The 22,112-nt window shown below is 55.5% G+C and overlaps 1 protein-coding gene across 1 annotated transcript in view; it reads right to left on the bottom strand.

Annotated features, from left to right (window-relative positions):
• Positions 1 to 11,717: 11,717 nt before the first annotated feature.
• The window catches only part of RTN4RL1 (reticulon 4 receptor like 1), a 90,626-nt gene continuing 80,231 nt past the window's right edge, over positions 11,718 to 22,112 (bottom strand). Inside the window, exon 2 of the mRNA XM_056128086.1 lies at positions 11,718 to 14,763. Coding sequence (XP_055984061.1) covers positions 13,457 to 14,763 — 1,307 coding nt within the window. The 3' untranslated portion in view covers positions 11,718 to 13,456. The remainder of the gene's footprint in view (positions 14,764 to 22,112) is intronic.

The following is a 22,112-nucleotide window of genomic DNA, read 5'->3' as shown; positions in this document are numbered from 1 at the left end:
TTTTGAGAGAAAACCGCATCTTGCTGTTGTTTTGCCCACAATGAGTCAAGTGTAAATAGCCACGAGGTAAAGAGAGGTGTACTTTGGAGGAGATAAAAATCATAAAATCACAGTCCCCCCTCCCCCTTTGAATACAACAACTGTGATGGAGTTCTCTCCGTAAACCCGGCTCCTGCCTCAGCGGCACCTTTGGCCTGCAGACTTGGGAGCGGCCTCAGTTCACTCGGGCTCTGCCTTCACCCAGGATAAAGCTTTTATGAGCAGCCAAGGGTGAGGAGCACATTTCAATCACGCTCCCTGAAGCGATTAGCTCTGGAGGTCTCCAGAGGTGGCCAGGGGGAGATTTAAGCTGTGGTCAGGAAGAGGCAGGCGCAGAGCGAGGGCAGCACTTCTGAATGATTTTACTAGCAGGGCTGAGCTCACTGCATTGATACTCTTAGATCTCATTAGCTTGGGGCGGGCAGGCTGCACATTGTACCAGGTCCCCTGGGCATCTTACCTTTTAAAGCTGCTCTTCTCGTTTCAAGAGGTAAAAAGCCCTCCCGAATCCTTTCCACCTCGATCATCAGCCCCAAGCAGCCAGTCCCTTGTTCATATTCTAAAACTTTAACATTTGGCTTTATGTAAATAAGGTGTCTCCCTAATATTGGTTTCATTAAAAAAAAAAAAGCTAGAAAAGAACATCAATGTTTGCTGATGGAAGAGTATAATAGTCTTTAAGGATAATTGGTTAATTATTGCAGATAATTGTCTGCAAATAACTGAGAGGCAGGTAATCAAGAGGAAGGAAGCGGGGGAAGGGACAGACACAGGTAAGCAGGTCCCTAGGCCTGAGAGGGGTTAGGTTGGGACCAGAGAGTGTGAGGCAAATACTACACAAATAGACTTCTCCAGAACAGTAAAATTCCAGAATCCAGAAAGACTTTAGAAGGCCTAGCCAAGGTCAGGTCTATCCTAGTGGTCCTCTTTACTCAGGGTCTAATGTTATCAACATGTTATTTGGCCAACTAGAAACACTGAGGAACAAGTAGCTGCTATGCATCATTAGTTTATTAAATTTAAAAAAGAAACCCTTTTAGAAGTCCTCTCCCAACTGAAAACAGGGACACAATTTCAGAATAAAGGGTTATCTTTAGATTAAATAAATTTGGCTTAATAAAAGACTGGCTGCATTAATGTTTCATTGCAAATCGGCAAAATGGCCATCACAGCTTTTCCTGGTTTTCGAACTAGTGCTGGGAAATCACAGTTCCAGGAAGCTCTGCTTCTCTGCCTAGTGCCACAGTTTTTTTGAATGGAAAGGAAACAGTGAGCATGGTTATAAAATGTTGTTGCTGTCTCTCTCTCTCTCTTTTTTTTTTTTTGAGAAGGGGGCGGATAGCCTTTCAGTCTTTCGGTTAGAGCAGATTTGGTTAAGAATGAATGTTTCCACCACAGCCTTTGCAGTTCTTCATTCCCACTTTGCCCTAACTGTCAACGTCATCGCAAATGCAGAGCGCCACCTATGGATTAGGACGAGAAACTGCAGGGATACCGCCTGAGATTACTGGAATTCAGCGCAGCCTACATTGGTGGTTTCTAACCTTTCAGGGGATGGAACACGCAGCTCTCGAAACTTACCTGCATGTTACCAGAGGCCTTCCATCGAACGCTGCGGGTTATGTACATACTCCTCCATCGTTCTCCCAATTCTGACATGGACTCTCATCAAGAGCATTGAAATTGTTAAGAAATTTTATCTCATCAAGAACACGGAAATTGATGAATTTACAGTTAAGACCTCACAAGTTCATTCAGAAATATGCGAGATAAAAACTGGCCACGTTGGGTCAAATAGTACAATGTAATGATGGATAAGGCACTGTATTGTCTTGTACATGGCGGACCAGATTCAGTCCCTGGCACCCCATATGGTCTCTCAAGCCCACCCGGAGTGGTCCCTGAGCACAGAGCCAGGAAGTCATGGGCATTTCAGGGTGTGGCTCCCTCCAAAATATGCATCTGTGTAAGATATTATCACAGGGGAAAGTAAGTGAGGCACAAGGGATCCCCCTGTACCTTTTGGTAGGAGGAGGGAATGGCTTTCTATAATTCAGTGTATCACTGTCATCCTGTTGTTCATCGATTTCCTCGAGCAGGCACCAGTAACGTCCCCTTTGTCCTAGCCCTGAGATTTTATTTATTTATTTTTTTGCTTTTTGGGTCACACCTGGCAATGCTCAGGGTTTACTCCTGGCTCATGCACTCAGGAATTACTCCTGGCGGTGCTCATCGAACCCGGGTCAGCCATGTTGGCTGCGTGCAAGGCAAACGCCCTACCTGCTGTGCTATCGCTCCAGCCCCAGCCCTGAGATTTTAGAAAGTGCCACATTCGAGGCTCTTTCAGGGTCAGGAGAATAAGACCCATCATTGTTACTGGTTTTTGGCATATTGAATACGCCACGGGAGCTTGCCAGACTCTGCCGTGTGGGCAGGATACTTTTGGTAGCCTGCCAGGATCTCCAGAGTAAAAACTAGATAATAAGATGTTGTGTGGCCGCAAATGCAGCCACTTGCTTCCGGGAGCTGGGCTTTATAGTCTATAGAATCTATAATTACTTCCAAGTTATATCCATGTGAAGGCAAACACCCTACCTGCTCTCCAGCCTCTAGGAGCAATTTGAAAGCATTGCGATTGCCTTCTCATTTTTTCAGTCAATCTGCTATTAGGCCATTAAAAAAAGTTGGAATAAAATTTTAAAATTTACAAAAATATTCCCCAAAAGCAAGATGACTTATTTGGCTGAAAATTATTTTGATGATTTTAATTTCTCAAATGATCAAAAACAATGAAAAGACAATCCAAATTCTTAGAACCATCCCAAGGCTCACAAAAACACTCAAGTCAAGGCCAAGTATTGATTATTAAACTTGCTTAAGCAGAAAATATTGTTTTTATTTACTAATTTATTTTTGGTTTTGGGTCACCCCCTGTGGTGTTTGGGCTCGTCCTGGCTCAGGACTTGAGGGTTGTTTCCTGAAGTGCTTGAGGGTACAAACAGTGTTATGGTTCAAACATTTGACTCCCAAGTTCTGCTCGAACTCATGCCCTTTGATTTATCTCTTCTGCCCCATTGTGGTTTTGGAGGGTGTGCTTACTGTTATTTGTGAGGGGAACACACCTGGCAATGCTCAGGGGTTACTCCTGGCTCGGAACTCAGGAATCACTCCTGGTGGTACTCAGGGAACCACATGGGATGCTGGGGATCAAACTGAGGTCAGCCGAGTGCAAGGCAAACACTATACCCACTGTACTATAGCTTTGACCTCAACTTGTTTGTTTTATTTTGGGGTCATACCTGATGACACACCAGGAATCATGTGAAGCCTGAGATTGTACTGTGGATTCCTGTATGTGCTCCAGGTTCTTTGAGCCATCTCCATGATCCCAAAGAATTATTTGGTGGTGGCTTTGGACCACACATAGCAGTACTCAAGGGCTATTCTAGTTCTGTGTTAAGGAATGACCTCTGGCAGTGCTCAGGGGCCCATATGTGGTGCCAGGAATGGAACTGAGGTCAGCCATAGTCAAGGCAAGAGCCTTAACCCCTGTACTATCTCTCCAGCCCTCAAATAATTGTTTTTCAAAAGCAGCCACTGGGGCTGAGAGTTTAATGACAATGCTGTCCGTGAAGCAGGAGACTGCTGAGGGAATGAGTTCAATCTCCAGTGTACCTCATATATCTGAATGCTGCCCCAGAAGCTCATCTGAGATGCTTAGGAGCCCTCGAGGGTCCTTGAAGGCTTGATAGTCTGCTCCTGGTCACCATTAGCTCACAGTTCTCCTTTCACATGAGGAGAAACCCTCACCACCCCACTCAGGGTGGGCGCTGTGCTTGATGGGGCCAGAGTGCCTTCTCTGCCCTCTGTATTGGAGTCTGCTGCACTTCATATGGGATTCTATGAAAAAACGTGGGTCAAGGGACAGAAAGATAGTACAGTGGGTAGGGCACTTGCCTTGTATGCGGCCAATCCAGGTTTGATTCCCGGCATCCCATATGGTCCCCTGAAAACAGTCAGGAGTGATCCCTGAGCCCAGAGCCAAGAGTAAGCTCTGCTGGCATGAGCCCAATCCCCATAAATAAATAAATAAATAAATAAATAAATAAATAAAAAATAAAACAGGACCAGGAGCATCTGCCTAACTAGTGGAGAAACAGCCCTGGCTAGCATGAAGAATTTCTCTTCCTGCACCCTTACTCTTGGTGAGGAGGAAGGCAAAAAAGCAGGTGTGCGGGAAGGCGCCCTCAGCTGGGTTCATGATCCCAGGAACTTCAACTGGGAATGTGATAGGGTCATGAGAACAGAGGGAAAGGAGGAAGGTAGCTCAGACTTCCTTCAGTTTCTGCAAGTCTGTTCTGAAATGCAATGCCTGGGTGTGGAAAATGAATATTGTTCCCCCAGTGTGGTCCTTCTCTCAGCCATGGCTCATGTGGCATGGTGGGGGTCCTGCTTGTGACAGTGTAATCCGGGGCTGCCCCCAGTGCTACAGTTCTAGTCATTTCTACTCGGAAAAGGATGCACAGAACTGGGGAGGGCCGTCCTCTCAGACTCAAAAGCTCCAGTGTGAAAAACTGAGAGATCCCCTTCCTTGTCTGTAGGATGAGGATGGGAGTCAGATATCGCTGGGGAGCCGGAGAGCTGGTTTCACAAGCATCAGGGAGTCTGGGCTTGATCTGGGCAGCACATGGCTCCTGAAGCACTTCCAGGAGTCACCCCCCAGCAGGGTTGAGCATAGGCCCTGAGCACTGCAGTGCATGTCTCCCAAAATCTCCTCAGGAGGAGAGTTAGGAGGAAGGAGGGCTATGTCTATGAGGGCTTTAAAAAAAAAAAAAAACAATGAAAAGGGCCCTAGTGATAGTACAGCCCCTTGCCTTGCATGAAGCCAACCCAGGTTCGATTCCTGACACCCCAAGCCTGCCAGGAGTGATCCCTGAGCGCAGAGCCAGGAGTAAGCCCTGAGTGTCACCAGGTGTGGCCCCCCTAAAACACAGGGGACCAGGGATTGGCTCAATGATAATGTGGGCTTATGAGATCTGGGCTCATTCCCCAGGAGGAAGAGGAAAAATATAAAGAAGGAAGAGGAGGGGGAGAAGAATAAATAAAAGGAGGAAGAAAAGGGGGGAGGAGGAGGAGGAAGAGGAAGAAGAGGAAGAGAAGAACTGGGTGCATCGAGGCCTGGGTTTGATGCCCAGCACTATGTGGCCTCCTGAGCACCACTGGGAATGAGCCCCCCACCTCTTCGGAGCCAGCCCTCGAGTGTCCCCATCTATGGCCCACAAACACAAACACAAGAATTCTGCCCGTGGCTGGAGTGATAGTACAGCAGGTAGGGCATTTGCCCTGCATGTGACCGACCTGGCTTAAATTCCCAACATCCCATATGGTTCCCCGAGCACTGCCAGGAGTAATTCCTGAGTGCAGAGCCAGGAGGCCAGGAGTTACCCCTGTGCATTGCTGGGTGTGTCCCAAAAAGGAAAAAAAATTCTGCCCAGTTCTAAGTAGCTTTTCCTTTCCACTGTGACTGGCCTCAGGAGAGGAGATGGGCCTCTCCTCTGAAGTCTGAGGGAGGCAGGAGGAGTGAGCCTGGGGAGGGGTGGGGGGCAAGCACTTCTGCCTGTGGCTGTAGGGAGCCCTCCTCACCCCCTGAGGCTGTGATGCAGCTGGACCTGCCTGAGAAGGTTTCCTGATGGTCTGCGTGTGGGGGAAGGAGGTGTTTGGGGTGCTTGGCGGACAGTAGACCAACGGGTCTGAACGGAGGGTCTGGGACTGCAAATGTGCCCCAGCAATTTCCAGCATCCACTGTCACCCTGTGTGGACATGTGTGCATGGGGGCAGCCAGGAGGCAGCCTGGGGGCCGGGGGAAGGGGGAAAGGGGGAGGGTGTGAAAGTCAGGAGAGCCTTTTCCTTAGATTTGCAAAGTGCCAGACGCTCAGCGGCACTTTAAATGACACAGATGAAACAGTGAGAGACTCTTGGGTGGCAGTCTGGGACGAGGGGTCAGGGACCTCGGGCCTCGGAGGCTCAGGCGCTGGGATGAAGAAGAAAAACACCTTGGAGACCCCTGTGACCCCAGCGTGGAGGGAGAATGTCAATGCAGCCCGCCAGCAGGATGGAGCCAACCCAGAGCCCGGAGGCGGCCACGGGCGGCACGTGGCAGAGGCACCAGAACCCTCAAAGCCTCCAAGTACTGGGAGATGACAGAGTGCACCAGGGTCACGCCTCAGTGGGCAACACCAGGGCCCGGATCTGCCTGTCACCACCCACTCACCTGGTCCCTGGTGGCCGATCGCTGGCGCATGCACCCTCTGCTCCTCTCCTTACCCCCTTCAGGACCCTAGAAAGGAGTCTCCCTCCATTTGCTGCCCACTGTCCCTACCGCGAGCGAACGGGGGCACGCCTGGTCCCCCTGCCGGCCTTACTTATCATGGTGGCCTGTCCCAGGCCTGCTCAGGCAAGAGGCGGCAGGATGCAGCGGCTGAGTGGTGTGTGTACAAGTGCAAAGTGTCTCCCTGTCATGCCTGCCTGTCTGTCCAGCCCTCAGTCAGTCTGTCTGCAGGACACCCTGCTCTGCCTCTGGCCACACAAGACCCTGGAAGGTTTACTTTCTCTCTCCATACACACCCCCTGGGGTGTTCCACCAACTCCGCCTTCCCTTGCCCCGTTGGGTCCACTTGACCATGTGCCCACCTCTCTGCTCGCTGGGGTGTGCCCTGCTGGACCCTCATCCGCCAGCATCAGATTTGGTTACGACGCCTCAGATCTCTCTCGGACCCGCATCTCCAGCCAGCTTCACTGGAGTTGGGGGCGGGGGAGGGGTGCTGGTGGCCTTGAAGCCAGGGAGGGGGCGATGGCATGCAGCAGCTCCGGCCGCCACTTTTGAGGCCCCGAGCGCGTGATTTCCTTCTTCCTTCCAGTCTACCTCCTGGGAAATGGCTCTTACAGAGATTGAAGAGCTTAATACCTCGCTCACTTCCTCTCTCATCTCTGAGGCCCTGAGCGGGAGCCAGCCGCAGAAGCCAAGGCTGGAAGGCTCCCGCCTCCCACCCTCACTGCACCCCTCCCCCCGCCCCGTGCCAGCTCCCTGGGTGCAGGAGGATGGGGTGGCGAGGCGCTGGGGTGGGGGGTGGGGGAAATGCGCCGTGACCCCAGCATACCCTGCGGCTGCAGTGTCGAATCCTGCAGCGGTGTAGACGTGCCATTAGTGTGCACACTGCCACACAGAAATCCGGGACAAAAGGCACAGCCCCTCCCTCCCGGTGCTTAGAAACTTACAGCGCTAATGAGAAACGGGAGCTGCCTGGAGAGAGGGCGGGCCGCCGCAGCCCAGACGGCGGGGCTGACCCACTTCTTGTGGTGAGGGGCTGAGGCCCAGCTCTCAGGGATACCAGCACTGCACTGGGGCTGCCCTGTCCCTGTCCCGCCTTCGGCAGCTTTGTCAGAGGGGCACCCTTGAGCCTTGTTTCTTGCTCTCATTTGGCTTTGGGGCTACACCTGGTAGTGCTCAAGGGCTACTCCTGGATTAATACTCAGGGTTCATCCCTGATGGTGCTCGGGACTACTCCTGGATCAATACTCGGGGCTCACTCCTGGCGTTGCTCAGGGGCTATTCCGGGATCAATATTCAGGATTCACTTCTGGTAATGCTTAGGGGCTATTCCCAGATCAATACTCGGGGTTCACCTGTGATGGTGCGCATGGACTTGATACTCCCAGATCAATACTTGGGGTTCACTCCTGGTGGTGCTTGGGGTCTACTCCTGAATCAATACTCGGGGTTAATTCCTGGTTATGCTCAGGGACCATGTGGTGCCACAGGGACTGGACCTGGGGCATGCCATCCAGCCCATTGGGTCACCTCCTTGCTTCTCTTTCTCCTCAGGGACATCTGTGGTCCTTTAGCCCAGTGAACTTTTAGCCCCGAACCACAGACTCCTCTAATCCCTGGGGCCCCCTAGGAGAGAAAGATGAGGAAATTGGGCAGAGAATTGGTGGGTGCCACTGCCCCCAGCCTCCCTCTTCCCTGGGCTCCTTGATGGTGCAGTGAGTTCTTTAGCCAACAATAGATGTTTCTGTATTTTTCTGAGTGTGTATCTATTAGTGGCCTGACAAGGAGAAGGCCGGGAGATTTATACTGAGAGTGCAGTGAGTTAAAAGGGACAATTAGAGGAGCAGAAAGAGAAATGGAGCAGAGAGTTGTAAGGGATATTTTAATGCATGATCAAGGGTTCTTGAGATATTTTCTGAGTAGACAGAAAGTAAAAGAAAATCGGTCCATTATACGATGATAGTGGGGGATTGATGACAATGGCCTCGAGTGATGACTGAACTCCTACTTAAGAGCCAGAAAGTGACCTAGCCAGGTCAGAGGCCTTCACAGTAGAGTGGCGGGACCACCCTGCCCATAGCTCCTGCCAGGTCTGTTAGAAAATATGCTCAGAGAAAAAGGCTGACATCTCCCGAGGGCTGTTGAATCAGGCATGGGGAGTTGGGTGCTGAGGAAGGACCAGCTTGGCAGAGTGGTGAGAGCCAGGGAGGGTTTGCGGGGAGCTGTGGAGCCCTGAGGCTCCAGCCAGCTCTGGTGAGCCCTCCCTGCACACTCATTTTCTTTGACCCAGGCCGGTAGCTCATCCACCAAGAAGCCGTCCTTCCTGCGCCCTGGCGGCCCCCACGTCTGCCCACAGGATGGCTGGAACCCCATTTGCATGGTGACAGAGTGCTGGATGATTAGTTAGGTGACGAGAAAACATTTGCTAAATGGGATTCTTGGCTCCCCTGGCAGAAAAGAGGGAGATGTAATTGGGGATTGCAAATGATCAGCCCGAGCTGCCGGGGAGAGGGTGCTGAGAGGGTGTCTGGGCAGCGTGCTTGGAAGCCAGGGGCGGGGAGGGCTGCAGGGATGGGAGGAGGCAGTGGACAAAGGAAGCGGTGGCTTCAGGGGCCTTTCTGAGTGCGGAAGCAGCAGGTGTCTGGGGACAGGACTCTGGCCCAATACCCCCAATACCGTTTCCAGGGAGTGCTCCAGCTTGCTGGCTGTAGAGGCAGAACCGGCTGAGTGCAAGAGGCAAGCGGCCCTGACAGAACCCTCTGCTGAGGGACACTGGCCAGCATGCCACCGTGGCACCCACATGCTCAGAGAGCTGGGCGTAGAGCAGGGAGGGGGACTTGAATGGGGGACCTCACCCCTGTCCCAGTGCCTCCCAGCCCCAGGCCTCCTCGTGTTCTGCCAGACCCCCAGCACGATGCCAGAGCCTGCCTTTGTCCTTCCCTCCCCCTGCTCCTTTCCCTTTGTTTTCTGTCACTGAAGTTGTGATGACCAGGGGCTGTGTCTGGCTGTGACACTCGCTCGCTCATACATGTTTAGCTGTGACAAACACGGGGTGCCACACCCGCTGCCCGCCGTGATGCTCGCCAGGGTGAGCTCTTGTCTAACTGCGGTGCTGGCACGCGTGACTGGTGGCGCCTGCACTTCCCGGCCGTGGCGCTTGCTTGTCTCTTTGGTTGCGAGGTTCGCCAGGGGTGATGGCTTTGTTCTGGTGCTTGGGGCTATGGGGCCATTAGAAATGACTGGCTATGGGGCCATTAGAAGTGACTTGTAGAGGCCAGAGTGCTAGTACAGCGGGGAGGGTGTTTGTCTTGTACTCACCAACGTAGATTCAATCCCCGACATTCCATATGGTCCCCCAAGCACCACCAGGAGTAATTCCTGAGTGCAGAGCCAGGAATAATCCTGAGTATCTCCGGGTGTGGCCCAAAAATCAAAAGCCAAAAAAATTAATCATGTGTAGGGGCCCGTGAGATAGATAGTACAGCAGGTAGGGTGCTTGCCCTGCACACAGCCAACCTGGATTTGATCTCCAGCATCCCATGTGGCTCCCCAAGAGTGATCCTTGATCACAAAGCCATGGGTGTAGCTGAACATTAGCTGGTGTGGGCCCCCCCAAAAAAAACTGAAAAGAGAAAAATTGCTTGTGGCACTGGGGATCACCCACCGTTCTTGGAGTTGCTAGCGTCATGCTTGGCGTATGTGAGACACTTGGAGTTCAAACTCATGCCCACATGCTCTCCATCCCCGTGCTATTCCTCTGGCCCCCCTCAGGGGCTTGAGCCACACTTGTTGAATGAAAGGTAGGTAGCCCATTGAGTTCTGGAGTCACAAGAGGAGCTTGTGACACTGAGACCACCCAGTGACAACCCACACTTCCCTTGGGCCTCCCCTGCAGTACAGGGCAGTGGCTGGATGGAAGAGAGAGAGTGATGAGGGAGGAAGAGGCCCGCCCCTGCCAGGCCCTGGAGGAAGTGCTGAGCTTTGGTGGAGGCAGGATTCCCAGGGCCAGCCCCCTGCTTGGAACCTTCCTGAGGGGTCTGGGGAGACCTCAGCTCACCCCTGACTCTCCCACCAGTGCCAATGATTGGGGCAATGAGGCCATCAGGGCCCCATCGCACAGCCGGATGGCACATGAGCCACTGAGTGATGGGGAGCCTCGAGGAGAAAGCTACTAAAAATACTCCTGGCACCCGGGGCACCGGGGCCAGCCTCTCATCACAGTGGGCAGCCAGACTGCACTGCTCTTGACGGGCGCATCATTTATAAAACATCAGCGTTCCTCCCGCCGACATCTCACTCCCATGCTAGAGCACTTACTAAGTCTTTTTAAAAAATTTAATAAGGTGCTCGGACTTTTGATTTTCCCACGGAGACTGTCTACACTTGGAAACGAAGCACGCATCATACCAGCCTCTGCTGGGAAGGAGCAGTCAGAACCTGGCTCTGGCCCGGGAAGAGTGGGCCGAACCCCAAGGAGCCTCCGAGGCCTGCTGGTTGGTTCTGCCTTGCCAGGCCAGCCTTGAGTGCTCATTTGTAGTCTCTATTTTTCTGGGAGGTTGGGGGTCAGGCCCACATCCAGCAGTGCTCAGAAGTTAATCCTGGCTCTACACTCAGGAATTACTTCTGGCAGTGCTCAGGGGACCATATGGGATGCCAGGGATTGAACCTCGGTCAGCCGCACACAATGCAAACACGCTCCCCGCTGTGTTATCTCTCTTGCAGTCTTCCTTGCAGTCTTATGTGAGAGAAGGCTTGTTCATCTAGGCTGAAAAGCACAGCCTTCTAGCTTCCATCTGGGGATGTGTTCCTTTCTGGGTTTTGCTGATTTGGGGGATTTGGGGTTCCATGTGGTGCTGGAGGACCATACCTGGAGTTCCCACAGGCGAAGCATGTTCTCCGCTTGCTTCCTTTCTCTGAAGCCAGAGGAAGGTGCAGCTGGGTGGACCCTGGCCTCTCGAAACCCCTCTGATTCCCCAGATCTGATCTCTGTTTTCCTCCCAGCTCCTAAGCCAGCAGCTGCCATTCAACTTGTCTTGGGAGCAGGTCAGGAAGGAGGCAGCAGAGACGACCCTGCAGTGATGGCACCAACCCGGGTGCAGCCAGAGCATGGAAGTGAGTCATGTGCGCGGGTGACGGAAGAAACGCGGGACAGAGACCAAGTGTGCGGGCGCGGGCGCGCACAGGCACGCGAGTTGCAGTGAGTCACCCTGCCCTGGTCCCATACAGCTTCCTCCTGCCAACAAATCTGCTGTGTTCTCAGAGCTGTGCCCAGCCATCCTCGCCCACCCTCACCAGAGCCCGGGATCTGCCACCCCTTCAGGAATGCAGGGCAAGGAAATGAGAACGCAGGTTCTTGTCCAAGAGTTTTTATTGTTATTATGTGTCTCTCTTAATTGGATTCGGCATTTCTTGCTCCTTGCACACCTCTCTCCGGTGGGGGATTCAGCTCTGTGCAAAGCGCAAAGGAGATGGAGCCCTCCTGAGTCCCAGACAGCAGCGCCACTGACCTTGACCCTGCCTGGACACCTCCATCCCCAGCCTGGCCCTTGCACTCGGCCTAACCTCTAACCCCTAACCTCTGCTTACTTCTGGCATCTTCAGGAGGACCCTGGGGGACCAGGCCTCTGCAGAGGTATCTGGGATGGCTCTTGAAGGGTCCCCCCACATGCTCACTCATTCTTTCCCTTCTGCTAAGGCCACTGGATACTTTCCTACTCACCACCCAACTCAGGGCCTTGGCTGGGGTCTCCTCCAAGACTCCTAAGGAGTGAGTCAGCAGAGGAGCTGTGCTGAGGCCTGGGCTCATACTCAGAGTCTCCCTGGCCTGGCCAGACCATCGCTGGCAACACGCCAGGCAGAGGGCACGGCACAAGTGAGGGGACTAACACTGTGAATGCTGCCTAATGCCCGCTGGCCCCCCAAACCAGCAGCCTCGTCTGCTTCTCCCCACCAGGCCATCCACCTGGCCTGGCTGCCCAACACCCACAAGCGGCTTCTTGCCCTCAATCTAACACCAACAGCTACGATCTCACCAGGCCAGGGAATGCCAGGGGTGGCTGATGGGTTCGTGTTGCATATAAAAACCAGTGATGCTCTGAACATCTAAGAACATTGGTCCCCTGAAGTGATTCCCACTGCCTCTTCTCCTTCTCCCTGACCCTTCCCCACTGGCCCCCTTGGCCAGCCCAGGTTCCATGGGGCCCACGTTTGGATTCTGAACACAAATCCTCTATCTCTCTTCTCACTAGAAATCACCAGCACAATGCTTAGTTCAGCAGATATAGTTTTCCATATAGTTTATGAACATGAGAAGACATATAATTTGGTAAGGGTGTGGGGAGGGGTCTGTGCATCTGTGAGTGTGTGTGTGTATATATATATATGTATATATAAGTGGACATAGTTATAAAACTGCACCTTCTGGGAGAACTTCGTTCCACGGGAAGCTCTCAATTTCAGCCTCTGACGACCTTTCCTTTGGTAACTGGTTCTTGGAGCCCAGCGTTCGGGCCTGGGTCGGCCAGGGTTGCCTGAGACGTCAGGAATGAGAGGCCTCACCCCCGAGGGAGGGACTGCAGGTGACACATGGTTGGTTTCAGGGCAGGTGACCGAGCGGCCTCCAGCAAGAGCCCAAAGGCGCCAGCTCCTATGCACCCAGATGGCTGCTTGGCCCAGCCTCTCGGTCTGTTCCCCTCCCAGTCCTGCTTCCTTTGGGAACGGCAGGGGCCCTCCAGACCTCGCCAAAGGACTGGGACACCCCAGAGCCCAGCTCCCGGGAGCACAGTCCTGTCATTGCACGTGAAGGATTCCCTCTGCCTGACTTGGACCGCCTTGCCGGCTCGCTGCTGTCCGTGGGTGCTCAGCGGGGGCTGGCCGGGCCGGCTGTGTGTGAGGCCCACACCCGTCCCTTCCAGAACTGTACACTTTGGGTTTATAATCCTCCGGGCAGGGCCCACATAGCAGCCAGAGCCTCTACCAGCTGCTGCCTGAAACCCAGTGGATCCTCCACTTGTTAAAAAAAGAAAAGAAATTCTGTTCCTTGGTGGACGTGTGGCAGTGCTGGGTGTTGGCGCCCTGGGGGAGGTGTGGTCAGCGGAGCGTCACCGCCAGGCCCAGTATCCAGACCAGGAGAGAGGCCTCCAGGGAGTGGCCCGAGGAGGCCTGCTGCACCCCGCTGGGGGCGCGGATGGGGGTCCTGCGGGCACACTTGCCCTTCCTCTTGGGCCGGGCCGTGGGCATGATGTCAAAGCTGAACTTGTGCTGGTAGTCGGGGGCGTAATCCTGCAGCTCGGGGACCTGCTTGCCGGCGCCCGCCTTGGAGACCTGGTTGCGGTTGCGGTGGCTGGTGCAGTTCTTACCGGGCTTCCTGGGGCCGTGCGGGTGGCCCTTGTCCCGCGCGGAGCCGCGCGGCGTGTGGTGCTCCTTGCGGGCCGCGCGGTCGGTGGTGGTGAGCGTGTGCGACTTGATCTGGTGCGGGGAGGCCGGCCCGGTGCAGTTCCGGAAGTCCTCGGGCCGCAGCAGCTTCAGGTCCTGGCCCTGCCGCAGCTCGGGGGTCGCGCAGGGCACGGCGGAGCTGGAGCCGCGGAAGCGCCGCAGCCAGTCCCACAGCGAGCGCGCGCGGCAGCCGCAGTCCCACGCGTTGCCGTTGAGGCGCAGGAACTCCAGCGCGCCCAGCGGGGCCAGGCATTCGCCCTGCAGCTCGGCCAGGCTGTTGTTGAAGAGGAAGAGGGTGGTGAGGCGGTGGAGGTCGTGGAAAGCCTTGGGGTGCACCCACTGCAGCCGGTTCTCGTGCAGCAGCAGCCGGTCCAGGTTGACCAGGCCCCGGAAGGTGTCCTGGCCCAGGCTCCACAGCTTGTTGCCGTGCAGGAACAGGTGGCTGAGGTTGACCAGGTCCACGAAGATGTCCTCCTGCAGGTACTCGATGTGGTTGTCCTGCAGGTAGAGGTACTGCAGGCTGTGTAGGCCCCCGAAGATGCCGGCCGGCAGCGCACTGAGCCCGCACTTGTAGAGGTAGAGGGCGTGCAGCTTCACCAGGCCCTGGAAGGTCTCGGGCGCCAGCGTCCGCAGCTGCCGGTTGTCGCCCAGGTCCAGCTCCTCCAGGTGCACGAAGCCCTCGAAGGTGCTGGGGTCGATGAAGGTGATGTTGTTGGAGTAGATCCACAGCGTGACCATGGCCGGGCTGAAGTGGCCCTGCTGCAGGAAGGTGATGCGGTTGTTCTGCAGGAAGATGCGCTCACTGTCCTCCGGGATGCCCTCGGGGATGGCTGCGAAGTTGTGCGCCTGGCAGCTGACCGTCATGGGGGCCGGGTAGCACACACAGTCCCGCGGGCAGCCGCCACCCAGGGGCAGCTCCCCGGCCAGCAGCAGCAGCAGCAGCAGCAGCTCCGCACAGGACCCTGCGGGGAGAAGGCATGGCCAGGTCAGGGGCTGGAGACAGACGGTGGGTAGAGAGGGCACGGGGCCCTGGTCTTTTTTTTTTTTCCTTGGGTCACATCCAGCGAGGCACAGGGGTTGCTCCTGGCTCATGCACTCAGGAATTACTCCCGGCGGTGCTCGGGGGATCATAGGGGATGCTGGGAATCGAACCTGGGTCGGCCGCATGTAAGGCAAACGCCCTACCCTACCATTGCTCCAGCCCCAGGACCCTGGTCTTTTTTGTGGGTTTTTGTCTTGGAGCAACACCTGGCTGTGCTCAGGGCTCACTCCCGGCAGGCTCAGAGGACTGGGATTTGTGCCAGGGATTGAACTGGATCGGCTGAGTGCAAGGCAAGTTCCCTACCCACTATACTCTCCCTCTGGCCCCTCTGTCCTGGTCTTGACTGTGCTCAGGGGTCTGAGATAGTGGCATCCTGAGGGTCTGGCTTTCAATGGAAAGAAGGCAGGGTTCAGGCCAGAGAGATAATACCATGGGTAGTTTTTTGCCTTGCGTGGGGCTGACCAGGGTTCAATCCCTGGCACCATCATGGTCCCCTGAGCACCACTAGTAGTGATCTCTGAGTACAGAGCCAGGAGTAACCCCTGAGAACCCCTGAGTGTGACCCTTCCAAAATAAGGGAGAGTTCGAGCCCAAGCCAGACCCCCATCTGGGCCTCATACCACTACCCCCGCCATCTGATTTGATTACTGGGTGTGAGTCTGGGTGAAGGCTCTGATTGCCCCCGGATGCCCTGCTTCCACCCCACAGCTGTCACATCTGCTGCCTCCCACTCCATTCCCCCACCACGTGGGGTGAGGCTCAGAACCCCTAAATGGGGCAGCAGCCTCATGTTCTGGTCCCAGCAGGACCGACACTTACTTGCCATTCTCTGTGTGAACAAACGCCGCTTCCAACTCTTGTTCTACCAAAGAGAATTGAATCTCACATGGAGTCCTGAGGTGTCTCTTTATTTAAATGATTCCCCGTAATAAGCGAGTCGTGCATGCGTGACACCCAAGTTCATCTCAGCAGACGTCTCACTTCCAGGCCCCCTGCGTCCTCCAGGACACACCCCGCCTCTCCAGAGTTATGCTGACCTCACATGAGGACGTACCAAGGGGACTCACGCGTGCGGAGCATGGGAGAGGCGGCCGGGCTGCCAGGCTGAGGTGCCCTCCCATTTCCATCTTCCTTCCAGTCCCCTCCCTGCTTCCCATCCCACTTCTGCTCTCAGACCAAGGTTGCAAAGCCGGCCTTGCCTCGAGACTGTCCGGAGTATTTCCTCTGTAGCTTCCTCTAATTGGGCATTAATTAGGCATTCGTTAAATGGATCCTTAAAATAATTTATTTTCGGATGTGTCCAGCCTGTGGTCGGATAATAGCCCCGTGCTCATTATTGAGCCGCCTCATTATGGACGATGGTCATTACCTGCCTTTTCCTAGGGTCGCAGCTGTCCTAGGCAGTGCAGCAGGCTCGTGGCTAGGGAGGAGACAGACTTCTGGCACGCAGACTCCCACCCGCAGGCCCAGGCCGCCAGCGTGTCGCTGAAGAGACTGGCCTCCTTCCTCATCCCCTCCGGCCTCTGGGGGGAGCCAGGGCCCCGGGGCCGCCTGGCTGACTCTAGCCCTGGGCTGCCCCAGCAAGTGCAAGAGAGAACCCGGTTCCCAGTCACTCTCAAGCGGGCCCCAAAGTTCCCTGGTGGTCTAGTGGTTAGGATTCGGTGCTCTCGGGCAGGCCCCAATTCTAGTCCTGCACTGGCCCCGGCAGCCGGCTGAGTGGGGCCACGGCTGCCACGGCCCCCCACAATTGGGGCCGCACCAGCGTCATAAATAAGTGACAGCCTCCAGCTGTTGGGAGTTATGGGCTCCCAGAGAGTGGCAGCTGCTTCCTGTCCCCCTGTAATCACCCAGCTTCGACCGAACGTTTCCAACACATAAAAATCATTGCACATAATTTGGTTTTTGCATAATTGGGTTCGGTTGCGATTTCAGAGCAATTATGACCTCGGCAGTGGTGGCGGGCGGTGCAGCTGTGAGGACTCTTTCTGGGTCGGGCCACTCTCTGCCACCCCTGCGGTGCCTCGGCGGCACGGGGGCCAGGTTCCAGGCTGTGGCTTCCTTAGCCTCAGTTTCCCACTGCGTGACATGAGTAGGAGATGACCCCTTCCCTTTGGAGACTAGGGTCTCACCTGCCACCCCCCCTCCACTGCAGGGGCTAGCAGCTGGGTCTCAGGAGCTTGTCCTCTGCCCTGGTCCCCCAACAGCAAGAGTGGGAGGGGGTCCAGTCATCCCGGCTCCCTTCACCTCTCCCAGCTGGGCGCTCACCCCTAGCCAGCAGCATCCCTAAGGCCTCCTTCACTCTCTGGTGACGAGAGCAGTGCCACTCAGGATCTGGGGTGGGGGGGTGGGGAGGGTGCTGCAAGGGCCCAGGAAAGTGGGGAAGGGGGTGGAGGTGGGGCGGCTGATCGGGGCTGGCTCTGGGAAATCCCCTTGACATGTGTGTGGCTTAAGGAGTTTACAGAGCGCATGGACTCATTCCTCGGAGCCCCACAGCTGCCCGTGTGGGAAGGGGCTGGGGGATGGTTCTCCTGCACACACCCTCCAGGCCTGGCATTTGGGGAGATACCCCTTCTGCTTGCAATTGGGACTTTGGGAAATGATTCCCAAAAAAACCCTCAGGGGAAACCACTGGTGGGGGGTGGGGCGGGGCGTAGGGCAAAGCAAACTGCATGGAAACTAGGACTTGGCTCTCAGCATGTGTCTGCACTTAGGAAAAGTCTGGGGGTGCCCAAGAGCAGGAGCCCTCTGCCCTCCCCCTAAGAGGGGCCCCAAGAGGCAGGAACCCCAGCAGGGGCCTGGAGTCACCTCACAGATGCCAGGGGCCACCCTGGCATTAGCCCCGACTCCCTCTCTTGCTGGGACGGTTCTCAGTGGGCTTCTCGTCTCCTGCCTGGAAGCTGCCCCATCTCCAGGGCCTGGGCCACCCCCACCCACCCCCTTCGCCCTAACCACTTGTGGCACACCCTGTCTAAGCAAGTGGGGGCTCAGCCCTGGATCAGCACCTGCCCAGGGAGGCTGGCACCACAGCCTCTGGGCTCCTCCTAGGCCCCCTCTGTGGGGGGATGCTGGCCAGTGGCTGATTGCTGATTAATGCGCTAACAATGAGGCTGGTGTCTTTGCTGTGCATTTTAAGATGGCAAATTAGCGGGGATTGCGTTTCTGTGGCGGAACTGTGAACCCCTTTCCTGTGGCTCCTCCCGGCTGGGGAGCTGTGCTGAGGGCTGGGGCTAAAGAGGCGTCTCCCCCCCGCCCCTCCCCAGCCTCCCTCTGGCTCTTCTCGCCACCCGGGACCAGGAGCACACAGCCAGAGTGCTGCTCCCAGCCCCTGCCTCCGCATGTCTGAGCTCGCACAGGCTTTGCAGCCGCTCTCACGCTTCCTTCACACCCATCCACCGGGCCCTCAGTCGGGAGTGTGTGTCGCAGGGAGCTGGGGCCTGCGAAAGAATGGGGCATGTCCACAGAGGTCATAGCAGACACCTCCTCCATGACGCCCTCTGCCAGCAGAGTGGCAGCAAAGGAGGGGGCTGCTGTCCTCGCGTCCTTATCCTGCCACACCTAAACCTCCCCCCTGCTGGACAGGGGCTGAGGAGAGGCCAGAGCATAAGCAGACGGTCCCCAGGTCAGATGTGCTTATGAACCCCCAGGGGGAGCCTCCTGAGACAGCTGGGAAGGGTGTGCCAGGCAGAGGGAACAGTATGTGCTAAGGCACTGCGTGTCTATCTTACTCCCCGCCCACTGGCTTCCAAACAGCCAGGGCTGCCAAGGTGGCTGTGTAAGGAGCTCACTGGTGGGGAGGAAGGGCAGAGAGGCTCTGTGGGATCAGCACAGACAGGGCCCCTGCTCAAGGCCCAGGCCGGATGGGCACGGTGGTGGCAGGAGCCTGCAACTTACCCCCGCAGCTCTCCAGGGAGGATGGACCCTAAGTGAGTGCCAGGTTTGGGATTTTTTGTGGGGGGGGTGGGGGTGGAAGAGCAGTGCCAGAAATCAAACCCAGAGTCTCACAAATGCAAGGCAAGAATTCCACTGCTGAGCTACAGCTTGGCCCAAGCACCAGGTTCTTAAATTGGGTGGGGGGGGAGAGGGGGGAGGCACCAAATAAAATGGGGGCTGTGCTCAAGGGACAATAGGCAGAGCCAGGGGTTTGAACCAGGGTTGGTGAAGGATATGTAAGGCTGTAGCCTGTTCTCCTCTCTCTCTCTCTCTCTCTCTCTCTCTCTCACTCTCTCTCTCTCTCTCTCTTTCTCTCTCCCTTATTCCCTCCCTTTCCCCCTCCCCCTCCCCATTATTCCTGTGAGATGCTCAGAAAGTATCTGGCAGAGAAGGAAAAAATTCAAAGTGGGTGGGGCTGAACCAGTGGTAGAGCAGGGAGGGTGTTTGCACACAGCAGATCCGGGTTCAATCCCAGCATCCCATATGGTCCCCCAAGCACCACCAGGAGCAATTCCTGAGTGCAGAGCCAGGAATAAACCCTGAGCACAGCCGAGTGTGTTCCCCACGAAAGAAAGAAAGAAAGAAAGAAAGAAAGAAAGAAAGAAAGAAAGGTGAAAAAAGAAGTGAAAAGAAATCAAGGGGAAAGGAAGAAGATGAGAAAGGGAAGTAACGGTAATGAGGATTGGGCTTTGGTTATACTGATGATGTGGGGGAGTAGAACAGTTTAGATCTAAAGCCCAAACACTGAAACAGGAGATCTAAGCTGCAAGCACCGAACTTCGAAATGCTCCTGTCAAGGTGGCAAGTGAGGTGACCGAGCATGGGGCGCTAGGGCAGGGAAGTTGGCACTGGTAATGGGATTGGTGTTGAAACAGAATATGCCTAAATCCAACTATCAATAACATTAAAAATCCCAGCTCTTTAACTAAAAGTTTAAAAGTTGCTTTTTTTGGGGTGGCCGGGGAGGCACACCAGCAATGCTCAGGGGTTACTCCTGGCTCTGCACTCAGCGATCACTCCTGGCAGTGCTTGGGGGACCATATAGGATGCTGGGATTGAACCCGGGTCGGCCATGTGCACAGCAAATGCCCTACCTGCTGGCCTCTAAAATAAAAAAAAAAATTAAAGTACTGGGCAGGCGTTTCTGGGGACACTGCTGACCCCGCACACAGGTGTGGGTTTCTCTGTGGGCCTCACCCAACGGATTGAATCCAGGTGATCCACACTTCATGGCAGGGGCTGGGGGTGGCAACAGGCGGTTTTCGGGTTCAGCGAGGGCAGGACAGAGCCCCACCCCAAGGCCTCAGGCCTCCCCGTGATCTGAGAGCCGTCAGCCAGCACCAGCTGCTGCCTCCCCCTGCACCCACTTAGAGAAGCAGAGGGCTGAGCCCCCCAGTCTTGGGGAGTTCTGGAGGGGCTCTCTGAGGCTCTGGCGGCTGAGGAGCCTGAGAACCCATCTTCTGCCTCTGCAGCAGCGCCTCCGCCCTGCACAGGACGAGCTCACCCCTCCCCTGCCCCATCCCAACCAGTTGTTCCCGGGGAAGCCAATCGATGCTAACCCAATGGCTCTGCTGGTCAGATAACAGCCTCAGGCCAGGCCAGCTGCACTTACAGGGCTGCTGGCGCCTCCGGCCACTTGGCACTGTCCCTCTGTGCCGCACCCAGGCACAGGCTGCTTCCTGGTGGGTGTCCCCCAAGTCAGCCCGGCCCAGCCCTGTGCTAGGAAGCCAGGCCCAGGTCAAGCTGCCCCCATGGACAGACATGGGGCAGTGGGGAGACTCCAGGCCTTGAAGCTTGGGGGCTGTGACTGCCAGCCCTCTATGCATTTCTTCGTTTATTGGTTTGGGGGTTACGCTGGCGGTGCTCATGGCTTACTGCTGGCTCTGTGCCCAGGGATCAGATGGAGTGCTGGGGATCAAATCAGGGTGATCTGATCCAAAGGCAAGTGCCTCAACTCCTGTACTCTCTCTCTATCCCCAACAGCACCTTAATTCCTTTTTTGCTTTTTGGTTTGGGGCCACGATCAGCAGTGCTCAGAGCTTACTCCTGGCTCTGCAATGACTCCAGTGGGCTCAGGGGACTATACGGGCTGCCAAGGATGGAACCTGGGTAGGCCATATGCAAGGGAAGTGCCCTGATCACTGTACTATCTCTCTGGCCCCCAGATCCTCAATTGAACATACATGTGCCCTAGCCTGTGTGAGCCTCACTTTCCGCACCTGTGAAATAGGTACGAACACTTCAGTGCATGTCCCTTATCTCCTCCATATCCGCATCTGTTCAAGACAAGGCATTCAAAGTTAAGCCGCTGCTCCCCTCACACCCGCCCCCCCAAAGCCTCCTGCCTCAAATCTCCATCTCAGGGGATGGCGGCTCTTTGGTTGTGTTCGCTCAGGACCAGGGGCTCAGAGCTGTAATATCATCTCTCCCCCATACACTGTCAGCCTGTCAGCCCACTGCAATCCGAGCTGGACTCCATCTGCCTCTCACACCAGTGCTCCCCCCTGAGTCATACCATCTCCTCCTGTTCCAAGCCCCTCACTCCTCACCCCTGCTCACTCTGCAGTGACCCTCAGTGCCAGCGTGGGGCTCCCAGCTAAGAGCCACGGGTCTCAGGAGGGTCCAGAGGCCTGTCCACCCCCTCGGCTCTCCCCTCATCTGTCAGGCGGCCCTGCCCCGAGTCCTTTACTTGCCCTTCCTCTGCTTGGAGCACCTCTCCAGAGACCTGCAGGCCTCTTGTCCCCCATCTCCAGTGTCCTCTTTTCAAGTCCTTCCTGCGGAACTTACCAGAAAAGTCTGCTTAATTGAAAATGCTTTAGTCTGGGGCTGGAGTGATAGCACAGTGGGTGGGGCATTTGCCTTGCATACTGCCAACCTGGGTTCAATCCCCGGCATCCCATATGGCCCCCCAAGCACCACCAGGAGTAATTCCTGAGTGTAGAGCCAGGAGTAACCCCTGAGCATCGCTGGGTGTGACCCAAAATTAAAAAAAAAAGCTAATCTGGTGCCCAGGGTGCTCTCCCAGCTCAGTGTTTAGAGGTGCACAGGGTTCCACACAGTATCAAAAATCAAACCCAGAGCTTCTGCATGCGAAGCACATGCTCAGTCCTTTGAGCCATGTCCCAACCCAGCCAGAACCATCTGTCTTAAGAGGACCCTTTCACAGAGATAACGCAGGGATTAGGCACTGGCCTTGCAGGTGGCTGACCCCAGTGCAATCCCCAGCACTATATGCGGTCTTCAATGTACTGCCAGGAGCGACCCACAAGTACAGCCATGCAAACGGTCCCCAGCACTACTGGGTATAGTCCCAGATATCCCAAATAAATCATCAGATAA

Source organism: Sorex fumeus, unplaced genomic scaffold (genome assembly GCF_029834395.1).
Source record: "Sorex fumeus unplaced genomic scaffold, SorFum_2.1 ptg000063l, whole genome shotgun sequence".
Lineage (NCBI taxonomy): Eukaryota > Metazoa > Chordata > Mammalia > Eulipotyphla > Soricidae > Sorex > Sorex fumeus.
Note: the sequence above shows the minus strand (reverse complement) of the source record. Positions and strands in the feature narration are given on the sequence as shown.